This window comes from Cucurbita maxima, unplaced genomic scaffold (assembly GCF_002738345.1).
Source record: "Cucurbita maxima cultivar Rimu unplaced genomic scaffold, Cmax_1.0 Cma_Scf00007, whole genome shotgun sequence".
Classification (NCBI taxonomy): domain Eukaryota; kingdom Viridiplantae; phylum Streptophyta; class Magnoliopsida; order Cucurbitales; family Cucurbitaceae; genus Cucurbita; species Cucurbita maxima.
Window position 1 is genome coordinate 3,110,090 of NW_019272023.1, and position 12,147 is coordinate 3,122,236.

General features: G+C 35.5%; 3 protein-coding genes across 5 annotated transcripts; all 3 read right to left on the reverse strand.

Annotated features, from left to right (window-relative positions):
- On the reverse strand, nt 1-2,545 carry LOC111482351 (zinc finger AN1 domain-containing stress-associated protein 12). Of its 3 annotated transcripts, none has more exons than XM_023128097.1 (3): nt 1,037-2,095; nt 725-871; nt 1-617 (listed from the first exon to the last, which is right to left on the reverse strand). In XM_023128097.1, the coding sequence occupies exons 2-3, from the start codon at nt 833-835 to the stop codon at nt 177-179; spliced, it is 552 nt and encodes a 183-aa protein (XP_022983865.1). In that variant the 5' UTR covers nt 836-871; nt 1,037-2,095; the 3' UTR covers nt 1-176. The 3 variants fall into 3 exon arrangements, with proteins under 3 accessions (XP_022983865.1, XP_022983864.1, XP_022983866.1); XM_023128096.1 differs by lacking the exon at nt 1,037-2,095 and adding an exon at nt 2,106-2,545 and having other exon boundaries at nt 4-617; XM_023128098.1 differs by lacking the exon at nt 1,037-2,095 and adding an exon at nt 2,102-2,545 and having other exon boundaries at nt 4-617.
- A 102-nt stretch (nt 2,546-2,647) lies between these two features.
- LOC111482328 (peroxidase 31-like) lies at nt 2,648-3,986 on the reverse strand. Its single transcript, XM_023128062.1, has one exon. It carries the CDS (start codon nt 3,931-3,933, stop codon nt 2,953-2,955), a length of 981 nt encoding a protein of 326 aa, XP_022983830.1. The 5' UTR covers nt 3,934-3,986; the 3' UTR covers nt 2,648-2,952.
- Nucleotides 3,987-5,686: 1,700 nt separating this feature from the next.
- On the reverse strand, nt 5,687-9,522 carry LOC111482262 (senescence-associated carboxylesterase 101). Its single transcript, XM_023127965.1, has 4 exons — nt 9,248-9,522; nt 8,745-9,102; nt 7,112-7,654; nt 5,687-6,620 (listed from the first exon to the last, which is right to left on the reverse strand). The coding sequence occupies exons 1-4, from the start codon at nt 9,268-9,270 to the stop codon at nt 5,796-5,798; spliced, it is 1,749 nt and encodes a 582-aa protein (XP_022983733.1). The 5' UTR covers nt 9,271-9,522; the 3' UTR covers nt 5,687-5,795.
- Between the last annotated feature and the right edge of the window lie 2,625 nt (nt 9,523-12,147).

Below are 12,147 nucleotides of genomic sequence, written 5' to 3' on the forward strand. Positions count from 1 at the left end.
AAATTTAATAGTAAGGTCAGCTTTAATGTTATTTATTTTTATTTTATTTTATTTTAGTAAGACAAGTGGTTCTAGAAAGAGGGGTTGAAATTTATGACCATTCTTTAAAAGAACAGAATGGAGGAACAGCGACCAAAATCTAATGGTTCATAAATTAATTTCCCTCCACAAAGCAATCAACAAGCTTTAACAGATGGGGAAGACCCATTAGCCGCCGTCGGACGTCCCCTTTTCCCACAATCGCCGCCGCTCCTCAATTCCAAAGCCGCCATAAACTTCTCATTCCACCGCCCTGTATCCACCCGTCCACAATTATGCTCCGCCGGAAACCGGTGTTTCAAACACACCTTCAAACGGCAGGTTTTACACACACAGGTATTGGAAAACGTAAGAATTTCCCGGCACCGCCTCGCTGAACAAGTGGGTTTTTTCTTCTTTCTTGGATCGCAATCTCCTGATTCATGATGCCTCTCCAAAATCCTGCTCTCGTCACCGCCGTCCTTCCTGGTGGTCTCGATCGACATGGAGCAGATTTCGCAGACCACAACTTTTCTACTGTTCCAATCGGATTTCGGGCAGTCGTGGGATTTGAAACCGCGATGCTCCAAACAGAACACCTACACATTCAAACAATTTTCAGAATAAAAAATCATCAAATCTCAAAACTGAAACCAGAGATAAACAGATCCGTAGAGAAACAAGAATTGGGAATTAGGGATGAGACCTTTTGGCAACCGTCGCAGGTGAAAGGAAGGAAATCGAGCTGATGGCAATCGGAGTGCTGGCAGTGGCGGCCAAGATCAGGGAAAGCCTCTGTTCCTCCAGCGGCGGCCATGGTGGTTTCTTCGTCGGAAGGTCTTCTGATTTGGAACTGAAAAAAAGGATTAGAAATAGAGATGAAATTGTGGTTGAAAATTTGGGTTTGTTAGATGATAGAGGAGGAGAAGATTATGATGAAATTTGGGCTATTTATAGGCTTCGAGTTGACTTGAGAAGAAAGTTAAGGAAATGTTTATTTTAGAAGAAAATTAGAAACCTCTGGATGAACGGCGGCGGAGATTCCTTCTTCCGAATCGTACGCGGTGTAAACGCGTAGCTTTCTCCGATTGGGTGAAGGGGATTTCAAAATAAATAAAAATTAATATTATTTAATTTGCATTCTCACAATTCATCAACCTAGAAGAAGATTTGCAATGCTGGCAAATTTGCATTACATTGATACATGATGAGAGATGAAGCTATTATTGTTCCATTATTTCAGCTGATATAGCATTATTAAACAATAAATTTCTTATTGTTTAATAATACAAGGAGCAAAATTATCCATCAACTTTTGGTCTACTTTTCATCCATTTAAGTCATAATTGATCATCATAATAATTTGAACCCACATGCAAATCTTAACTTAACAAGAACCAAGTAAGTTTCTAACATCAAATCAACTAAACCTAAGCTTGACTTGACACTATCAAATCAAATCAAATGCATTTTTCTTCCAAACTTGATCTAGATTTAGTTAATAAACTACAAAACAAGTAGCAAGCAATCACTGGTATAAATTTCTTAAAAAAATTCAAACTAAGCTCTTCCCCCACCATAGCCATGAAAGTTCAGACAAATAATAGATTTTTTTTTTTAAATATATAAAACCATCTGGCTCATCAATACTTCTTGACCTTAAACCATTTGAGGCAAACTAAAAAAATAATGATGGAGAATAAAGAATGAATGTAGACTCCATGAACTTCCAAAACTAATGATTTTTCAGGTCGGAGAAGTTCCAGCTCAACAAAATGATGCATGTGGAAACAGATAGCCGGAAGAGACAACCAAGCAGAAAAGTCTAACAAGCAATCAAAAAGAACATGCATGAAAAGGAGGAAGTATGTACATTTTTCAACAATATGCTAAAAAACAGATATTCATCAGCATTGATGCTTTGCTGGTCTTCAAGCTCTTTTGCTTGAAGCAAAAGGTTACTACCACAATTCAAAGTTCTAAACTATTCTTTCTTGCACCAACATTGAGGCAGGATAATAAAAGGTGTAAAAAGATTATATACAAAATCAACCAAAAAGATCCATGCTATGAATAAACTTACTCGCCTGTTCAATCATTGTCAGGCAGTATCTTCTTCCATGTGAGCATTGCCATCTCAAAAGAAAGAAGCCTGAAATAGTTAACAAAACAACCAAAAGCAGTACCCAATCTAAAAGGGTTTTGATCATATCATAAAGTTTCAGTTTCAGAGTGGAATATAACTCACATGGGCGTTAGGTGGAATGGATTGCTTAAAGCATATTCTTCGGCATTATTTAAGGTATTAAGTATTTTGTCAAAGTTTTGAGAAGGTGGAAGAAAAAGGGTCCTTCAATTCTATTTCTTTCTGAGAAACCAAACCAACAGAGAGACAGCTTTGAATTTGAATTCACACCTCAGTTTCCAGCTCCTGGAAGTCTAAATACCATTGATTCTATCCTTCCTAGGTAAGGAACCAGCCTCATTCATCCATTTCAAGTCATTGACCCAAAATTTCAACTCTCATTTTATTTCTCCCTCAATCCACAATCAAACAATCGGTTCAAATCAAATCTTAAGAACTAGCACCATGATCAATACTCAAATCATGGACAGGAGTTACTAAACATAGAATCAAGAGAAGGATATTCTTTATAAATGTAGTGAACTGTGAACTCTCCCACCCCTCTACAAGGCTACACATCATACAGAAGCTGAGCAACACAAGTACACAACCCCACTAGAAGAATACAAAGTTTACAACCAAGAACCCAAACAATTAAACATGTATATATTGGCTCAGATATCACAATTGATGCGGAAGTATACAGATTTTTCATATGCTCATAATCAGAAAGAACCAAATGTAAATGATCTTGATTTCAACCTGATGGAGTCTCCAAATTGAATCGTGAATAACAGATGTCTCCGAGTTCAATTAATAGCATCACACTTATGTCGAATCTCCCCTTGATTCCCCGTGATAACTTTATAATTACTCAACTTCTCCATCGCCCGAGCAAAATCCTTGAAGAACTTGTTCTCATCCGCCGCATACGCCTCTACGAATGGCCTCGTCCTCCAATCACTATACAACCCATGATCAGACTTCAAGATCCCCAATCCCCTAGGAAGATTCTGGAAGTAAGAGTTATCAAACTTGTTCGGAGTCATAATGTCATTGAAAACCGATAATGTAGGATTTTTTTCAAAACCAGAACAAGCCTTCTGCAACCCTTGCGCTAATCTAGGGTTATACTGCGTATCAAACGACGACGACTTGCTATAATTATAGATCTGAGAGCTGAACTCCTTGCAATGGGAGAATCCAATCGTATGAGCACCACTTAACGCCACCATTTCCTGCACGGTAAACCCCCGCGCTTTAAAAATATCAATAATCTGAGGAATAGTCGAGGTAGCTTTCGGCAGAGCACCAGGAATCATCGAAGCTTTAGACACACGGCTATCCCTGCGACCAAGGAGAACGTTGTAGTAAGGCCCGCCGACCATGGTGACGAGGTCGCGAGTGACAACGGCGAGGATGTCAGTACAGGAGACGGTGTTGGGACATTCAAGCTCGAGAGCGGTCTTAGCCCGAACGATAACATCAAAGGCGTCGCCGGGGAGAGAGAGGTTGATATCGGCATCGCGCTCGGCTTTGTTGAAGGGAGTGGATGAGATGAGGACGGAGCCATCACAGCCGTTGGGAAGACAGTCATGAAAGAAGAGGCGAAGAGTTCCGGCGGCAGTGGAAGGACTAGTGATCTGCTTGTTGGTGACGGTTTCTTGTATAATCTGGCTGAATCTCGGACAGGATTTCCGGTAGTAATCCGCCGTGAGAGGAGCCGATTCCGATAGGGACAAAAACAACGCCGTGGAGAGAAGAACGAAAAAAAATTTAAGAATCTCCATGTCTCTCTCTCTCTCTCTCTCTCTCTCTCTCTCTATCTCTGAAGAAGAATGGTTTCAATGAAGTGAAGCAGTAGAAGACGAGAGGTTTTACAGAGGGAAAGAACCCGCGCAAAACGGCGTCGTAGTTGAAATCCACGCGCCTCGATCTGGACCGCTAATCACGGACCGGGTGGGACCCAGCGGTACTTTTATCGAATATTAAAATAATTTAAGTTTGTGGAGTTTTCTTTCCGGAGCATCGTGAAGGCAAGGAATGGACAAATGGGAGGACCCCACGTGGAGGTAGATAACTACAATGACGATAATACCCTTGAGAATTAAGAATGAAAAAAAAAATGATTGGATGAGAGTACTGATAAAAGATGAGAATGGTTACAGCGGATAAAAGTTCGAACGTCAGTGGGAGATTTTAATGGGAGCACGAATATATGGAAATGCGCGAGTGAATTATTTATTAAAATAAATAAATAAATAAAGGACGCGTAATGTAATGTATTTTTTTTTTAATTATTTGAGAATTTGAGCTGGCCCCGTTTTTCTTTCTTTTTCTTTTCTTTTTTTTTAAATTCAAATTTATCGTTTAAACTTATCAGTTTATTCCAATCTATTCATATTTAAATAATAAACTTTTAATTTACTCCAATTAAACCTCTATCTTTTATCTTAAACTTTAAAAATATTCTAATTCTTTAATAAAAAAATATTCGAAGTATTTTTTTAAAGTTGTGATTAAATAAATTATAAAAGATATGTATGAATTGAAATAGATAAATAATTTAGACAAAATTTTAAATTTTTTTTTTGACACAGTTATTTAAGAGGGAGAACTTTGGGCTTTAAAATGGAAAATAGAATATTTTGAAATAAGAAAAAAAAAAGGAAAATTTATATAATTTGAAGTTTTAAAAAAAAAAAAAAAAATTAAAGGCAGGCAGGCGTACCGCGTGGTTTGGGCTTGGCGCGTTAAATCACGTGCGGGATCGTGCCAGGACGTGAAAATATGAGCGAGCATCTACGCTCTACGCACCTCTCATCTCATCGAAATTATAAATTTTAATTTTTTTAAAAAAAAATGGAAATGTGTCGGTTCCATTTAATTATTAATTATATAAATTTAAATAATTTATATTTTGAAGTGATAAATTGTTGGATTTTAGATTGAGAAACTCTGTGTTTGGATGCTATATCCAATTTTTTAAAAAAAAATAAATAATAAAAGTTTTTAAATAATAATTCTATGAAATTAAATAATAGTTATATCCAATTTATCACACATTTTTAAAGTTCTTGATCTATTAGACATGAAAACGAATCTATAAAGATGTAGAGAATTGTTGAGAGAGAGTTCAACGTTGGCTAATAATAAAAGAAATACATTTTCATTGGATTGATACGAGGCCTTTTGGGAAGCTCAAAGCAAAGTCATAAAAATTTATGCTAAAAGTGAACAATATTATATTATTGTGGAGATCAGTGATTTCTAACATGGTATTGGAGTCGTGCCTTTGTCAATAAAATCCTCAAATATCGAACAAAGAAGTTGTGGGCTTGGAGATACGTGAGCCCATACATGGTAATAGAATCCTCGAGTGTCAAACAAATAGTATACTTTGTTCGAGGACTCCAAAGAGGGACTCGAACCTTAATTAAGGAGGAAGCTCTATAGTTAGTATGAGATTTATAGTGGACAATATCATACTATTATAAAGATCCGTGATTTCTAACGTAAGACACTTTCATTATATAATTAACCTACAACAAATATTCCATGGATATCCATGCCAAAGCTTCCTTATTTATGAAACAAAGTAGATATAAGCATCCAATGACAAAATTAATGGCTAAACATATGAAGAAGTGAGTTAAGGGATATCTAACCTCCCATTGGCATACTCTTTATACTCCTCATTCCTCATCAACATCGTGAGGACAGAGTCATGGCCATCTCCCACAATCCCATCATATTCATCCCACCATCTCATGAAGCTGCTCTGCGGCAAGAAAATCTCAGAAGACACCCCATAGCTCTTCATCAATTCCACTACGTACTCCTCAAATTCCTTAAGCTTAGCTAACTCTGCTTCCTTCTCTTCTGCACTGCTATCCACCGTTCTCAGCACTTGACATGCCACAACAGCCTCCTCCACATGTTCCCAAAACAAAGAATCCACAGTAAGTATGGAAGAAACAGATTCTCTTTGCGTTGAGCTAGACTCAGGAGTCGTGGATTCATTGTACCATTCTTCCAGCTTCCTGTAATGCTTTGGCCTATGAGCTTTGTAGTTCTTCAACCCCTTTCGGTAGTGTTCCGCGATGTCGAGCGGTTCGACCATTCGTCGATAGTTCGTCCCTCCGAACAACAATCGTACGTTCAGTGGACTCCCCTCCTTAACTGGCTTCCTCTCTGCCTCCTCTACCTTGTTTTCCCAGTAAACTAGTAGGATCTTCTTGAACTCGGCCACTTTTATGTCGGGTTCGGACCTTCCGTTCTTGTAGCTGTCGTAGTAACCGATACTCTCCGAGTTACACTTCTTCTTGTACCATTCTAGTTTTGCCATGTTTATTTTCACGTCATTTAAAGTCTTGGCAGAAGAGTTTGTCTTCTCGAATATCATGTTCATCTCGTTGTCTTTCAGTTCCACAGCGAGCCTTTTAACATCTACTACTCTCTGTTGCTGCTGCTGCGCCTACAATGATTTCACAATGATAATCTAAAATTTGTAAGGCCCAGTTCCTCTCAAATGCACAATTTATAAATTTTTGTGAGCTAATAGCCTTGAGGATTGTTGGAAGGGAGTCCCACGTTGACTAATCTAAGTAAGTAATACATTTCTATTGGTACGAGACCTTTTGAGGAAGCCCAAAGCAAAGCTACGAAAGCTTATACTCAAAGATGACAATATCATACTATTGTGGAGAGTCGTAATTCCTAACATAGTATCAGAGTCATGCCCTTAACTTAGTCATGCTATTTGAATCCTCAAGTGTCGAACAAAGAAATTGCTAGTCTCAAAAGTGTAGTCAAAAGTGCCTCAAGTGTCGAACAAATGAAGTACTTTGTTCAAGAACTCCAAAGAAGGAGTCGATCCTCGATTAAGGGGAGGCTGTTTGAGGGCTACATATCATACTATTGTGGAGAGTCGTTATTCCTAACAAATAGTACTTAGCTACGACTTACTTGATCCGGAACAACTCCAATGGCTTCAAGTTGTGCTATAAAGCTTGCTGTCCTGGACACTGAATTCTCGGTGATCAACCTTGTGGTAGCCTTGAGATTTGCCTGGTCTATCAAACGATGAATTGTTTCTTTATAATCAAAGAAGGAAGAGGCAGTAAGATGAGTATTGGCTTTGGTTGCCTCCAGCAGTTTCAAGGTCGATTTCGGGTCTTCGAAACAAGAACAACCACCGGATTCGGAGCAGAATAAGAAAGTACCAAAGGGATAGTAAGCTTTGTTGTTCAAAAGGCTTGTAGGAAGAGGGTCACGGTTGGAGACAACATGAAGGAAGCAAGAAGACCATGTTGAGAACTGTGAAATGGCGCTTTGAAGGGCCTCATTGCCTAATAGAGGGGAACCAAATGTTATACAGAGAGGGCGTTTGGCCTTGGTGAGATCTATGGAGTCAAGAAGCAATAGAGTGAAGAGAGAAGCAACAGATCCTCCTAAACCATGTCCTGTGATTATTAATTGGGTCTTCGGATTGGATTTCAGCCTTGAAATCTGGTAATAAAAATGCCCAAACCAATCAACACAAGTACTTATACAGATTAGCCACACAACTTTCAAATATTAATTAAAACTAACAAAATGATAGTCGCGCTTTAGTCCGATCAGTCTCATGATTTTTAAAACGTGTCTACTTTTGAGAGATTTTTAACTCTTATAAGAAATGTTTTGTTTCTTTTTCCAACCAATGTGGGATTTCACAATCCACCTCCTTAAGACCCAACGTCTTCGCTGACACACCGGTGTCGTCAATATATGATCCGCTTTAGACCATTACGTATTATCGTCAGCCTCACAATTTTTAAAACACATTTACTGTGAAGAGGTTTCCACACCTTTGTAAGTAATGTTTTGTTCTCCTCTCCGATTAATATGGGATCTTACAATAATTATCTCCTACCAAGCCATGATTGGTATCACTAATATAGAGAAAAATAGAGGAAGGCTACTCAATTTTAAATTTTAATCTCATTTTTTTTCTTTAATTCACAATAATCTACGTGGAAAAGAAATTGATACCATTATTAGATTAAAAAAGATATTTATTATTATTTTTCTTTCTTATAAATTATTTGTTTGAAAATAATTATTAATATTAACAGCTAAATAGATATATTATTTAATATACTTATTAATGAATAAAAATTCAATCAAAATTTAATTAGTTAAAAATAAATTAACTAACAATAATTAATTATATATTTAGGTAAGGTAATATAATTGTTAGAAATAATTAACCAAACTAAAAAAGATATTAGTTATTTATATTAAAAATTTAATAATATTCGATCACTTAATTTATCTTATCTTAAATAAACTTAATTAATTAACTGATTTTAACTCATAAAAATATTATAATAAATTAATAATAATTTTTTAAATATATATCTAATTTATTATGACTAAGGAATTATTGAACAAATGAATTAATTGTTTATTAAAATTTATTTTAATTATCTAATATAATAAAATTGTAGAAAAGATTTATTTACATTCTATTTTACGTAAAATCGTTACTTCTTACTCTACAAAACAAAATATATAATAAAAAAGATGAGAAGAAGAAAAAAAAAAAAAAAAATACCTCTTGTTCGTAGATAGGATAGAAAGGCCCAAAGAGGTCGAGCGCAGCTCCATTAATGGCGGAATCCGAGCAGCTTTCGGAGTAAAGAAACTCAAACGCAGTAAACTCATCCTTGAGATCCGAAAGCGAAACAAGGTCTTCTCCTCCTTCTTCTTCAAGTGGATTTTCCGAACAGTTCGGAGTAGTAACAAACGCGAGGATCTTACAGTTCGATCGCTCATTGTAATGTCCAAAAAAGGCCAAACACTTCGATTCATCGGCAGTAATTACAGTACGAAGCTTCGTAATCGCCTTCCATGAATGATCGAGCAAATCTGAAGTCGCGATTAAATTCGCGATTTCCAATCCGCTGCTGAATCTGCACGGAAAATAACCTAAATCAGCCAATACGGAGCACGATTTTGAGGATTCCGGATATCGAAATCAAAAAAGAAGCGGAAAATCAGAAGAAAACAGAGGAAGTGGAAGATAAGATCCAGTTTGAGAAAGTGAAATTTGGTTACCGGTGAGGGTTATTGTCGGCCATTAATAATCGCCTCCGGGGAGTTCCAACGAACACAGAGCAGAGTGGAAAATCAGTGACCTTCTCAGAGGAATCGGATTCTGTAAGTAACGTAATTCTAAGTCGGAATTAGGTTGGGTAAAATGGGCTGGCGCGTCCCGGTCACCATCGCGTCGGCTATACTTTATTCCTTACATTTAATTAATACAACAACAATAATAATGTTTAATAATGTTTAAACAAGTTTAGGCTTAATTAAGCACTCAAAATTTTAATTTTTAGTTTTCATAATCATAGGAATGTGCATAATGTTAGCTTTCTCGTTTGCTTTCTGTGCCCTAATTCATATATCACTTTTTTACTTGAGCGTCACATATCTACTAGCTGTCATCTTGGTAATCTCTGAACCACGAGAGGTTCCACTCTAATGCAATATATTTGGTAGCTAATGACCGTGATATTTTTATGCAACATGACCACATTTAGTCAGTGATCTGGTTTCCATGTGACATGATGAGGTTCAACGCATAATCAATATGTTAGTGGTCGACGTCAATTGAACCTAAAACAAGTCGATCAATCATCCATACAATCTACCTGGCTAAGAAAGTATTAAATCTTCCCTTAGTTTAATATCAACTAATTTGAAACCGTGTAACGTTCTTTGTTTGACAATGACATTTTTATTAGCAAATATAGATAACATATACGAATTTTGTCGGGAAGGAGTAAATGGTCCCTTCCTACACCTGCAAAGTGATGGGTGTTGGTAAGGTGGGTCTGTTTATTCCATATGCTTGTTTCTGATCCAGAGGCCACTAAGATCTTCATATTTGGGGCTCACCATATCTCCATCAATTCATTTGAATAATTTTAAGAAACAATGATACCAAAAACTAGATAGATTAATCAATATCATACCATCATTATCATACATCAAATTCAAACACTCAAGAACAGAGCATATAATTATGACAAACTGTGGCCTAATCCTCTATGTTCTTGAGTAGTTTCCAAAGAGCCTTTTGGAAAAGTAAAAAAACCAGTGATTTTCTGACTCTTCTCATTGCAGAACATGTTGGATCGGTATGGCAACCCTAGAGGGGGGGTGAATAGGGTTTTAACGATAAAAGGTTTAAACTTTATTAATTTTTCTAATGATAAAACTTTTTACAAATAAGTAGAAGATGATAATTACTAAAACAAAATAATTCAAGTCAAAACAATAATCAAGTAGAACATGCAATAAACATAATAATAATCTTGAAATTAAATAGGAAAGAGTTAGAGAAAATGACACTGTAGTTTTATAGTGGTTCGGTCAAACTCGACCTACTCCACTCCCCAAGCGCCTCTTGGGAATTTGAATAAAGAACTTTTCCGACTCTTTCCACGGATCAGAGCCAAACCGGTACACCGCTCTTTTTACGAGTTCAAGAGCAAACTCAATCCTTTCAACGACGCAGGATCAAACCGATACAAGTATTTGAGTTTGATAATAACACACCACAACTCTCTCAAAGAGTAGATTTACAATTTGGGATACTGACAACTATTTCCTCACAATATAATAATAATCCCTCTCAAGAATAAGATGAAAAGAAATAAACTTGTAAGCTTGGAGAGAGTAATAAACAATGGAGACTTTGAACAAATGAGGATTGAAGAATGTATGTAAGTTGTGTGTATTAAAAATGTGGGGAAGATGAGTTTATATAGAGGAGAAAAGTGGCAAAATGTAGGATTGAATATTGACCATTGGATTGTGTTAGGAATAATGGAAGGTGGAGATTAAAAGTAATTAAGTAAGAAAATTTTCTAAATTCATTTATTTCAAAATTTTAATATAATAGTAATATAATATAATAATAATAAAAAGTTATGTGAGTAACGGTAAAATGTAATTCAAAATTTATTATAAATATAATAATATAATAATAATAAAAATGATGTGAGTAACTACCAAATTTTTAAATTATAATAATATAATAATATAATATAGTAATAATAAAATTCGATGTGAGTAACGGTTATATTCAAATTTATATTTGTAAAAATAATTTTATTTAGAAATGTAATAATAAGAAAAACTCCACCATGTGTTACTCTTCCAATATTATAAATGTCATACTTTGATATATTTTGATTTGTCCATCATTTTGATTTTGTTGCCACATCATCACGTCGGGTATGTTGTCTCGACTCTAATTTCTTCGTTTTAGCTCTGATTTGAGTAATTGAAAAGTTGTTGTAATCGTTATTCCCGACCTTATACTGTGGACAGTAAAAAACTGAAAATAGTTAATAATTAAAAGTAGGTTTGTTATCATCAAAACATCAATAATTAATTCATTGAAATTGATTAATGTGAGATCAAGGGCCAATAAGCCAACAATCTCCCCCTTTTTGATGATGACAAATCATTTCAAGAAAAATTCATAAAAACCAATAATACAACATCCATGTAATAATATCACTACATACTAATATATTATCATAAATTTCACTCAAGAGCATATTCTCCCTTATATTAATGCCTCAAGAAATTATGAAACACCAAGTAAATGATTCATAAATAAACACCAAGTAAATGATTCATAAATTATAAAATAACAAATTTAGAACATATTTTTCTTAATTTTCTCCCCCTTTGTAATCATCAAAATGAACAATTGAAAGAGAATGCATTTAATAATGACATAATGGCTCCCCCTAAAAACATGCATTCAAAAATTATAAAATTCAAGATATATCACAACGAATAATACCAAGCTCAAGCCTATTTTTGCAAAAAATTTCTTCATTCAATGGCTTGGTGAAAATATCGGCCAGTTGATTATTAGAGTTTACAAAATCAAGAATAATATGTCCATTTTGCACTTGCTCTCTAATAAAATGATG

Coding starts and splice junctions, on each gene's coding strand:
- LOC111482351 (XM_023128096.1), bottom strand. CDS start 2,228: ATGATCAAAACCCTTTTAGATTGGGTACTGCTTTTGGTTGTTTTGTTA. Junction 872..2,105: donor GCCTGACAATGATTGAACAG/GCGAGTAAGTTT, acceptor CCTTTTTTTCAG/TTCCAAATCAGAAGACCTTC. Junction 618..724: donor CCTGCGACGGTTGCCAAAAG/GTCTCATCCCTA, acceptor TTGAATGTGTAG/GTGTTCTGTTTGGAGCATCG.
- LOC111482328 (XM_023128062.1), bottom strand. CDS start 3,933: ATGGAGATTCTTAAATTTTTTTTCGTTCTTCTCTCCACGGCGTTGTTT.
- LOC111482262 (XM_023127965.1), bottom strand. CDS start 9,270: ATGGCCGACAATAACCCTCACCG. Junction 9,103..9,247: donor GCCGACAATAACCCTCACCG/GTAACCAAATTT, acceptor TTTTCCGTGCAG/ATTCAGCAGCGGATTGGAAA. Junction 6,621..7,111: donor TTGGAGTTGTTCCGGATCAA/GTAAGTCGTAGC, acceptor AAATCATTGTAG/GCGCAGCAGCAGCAACAGAG.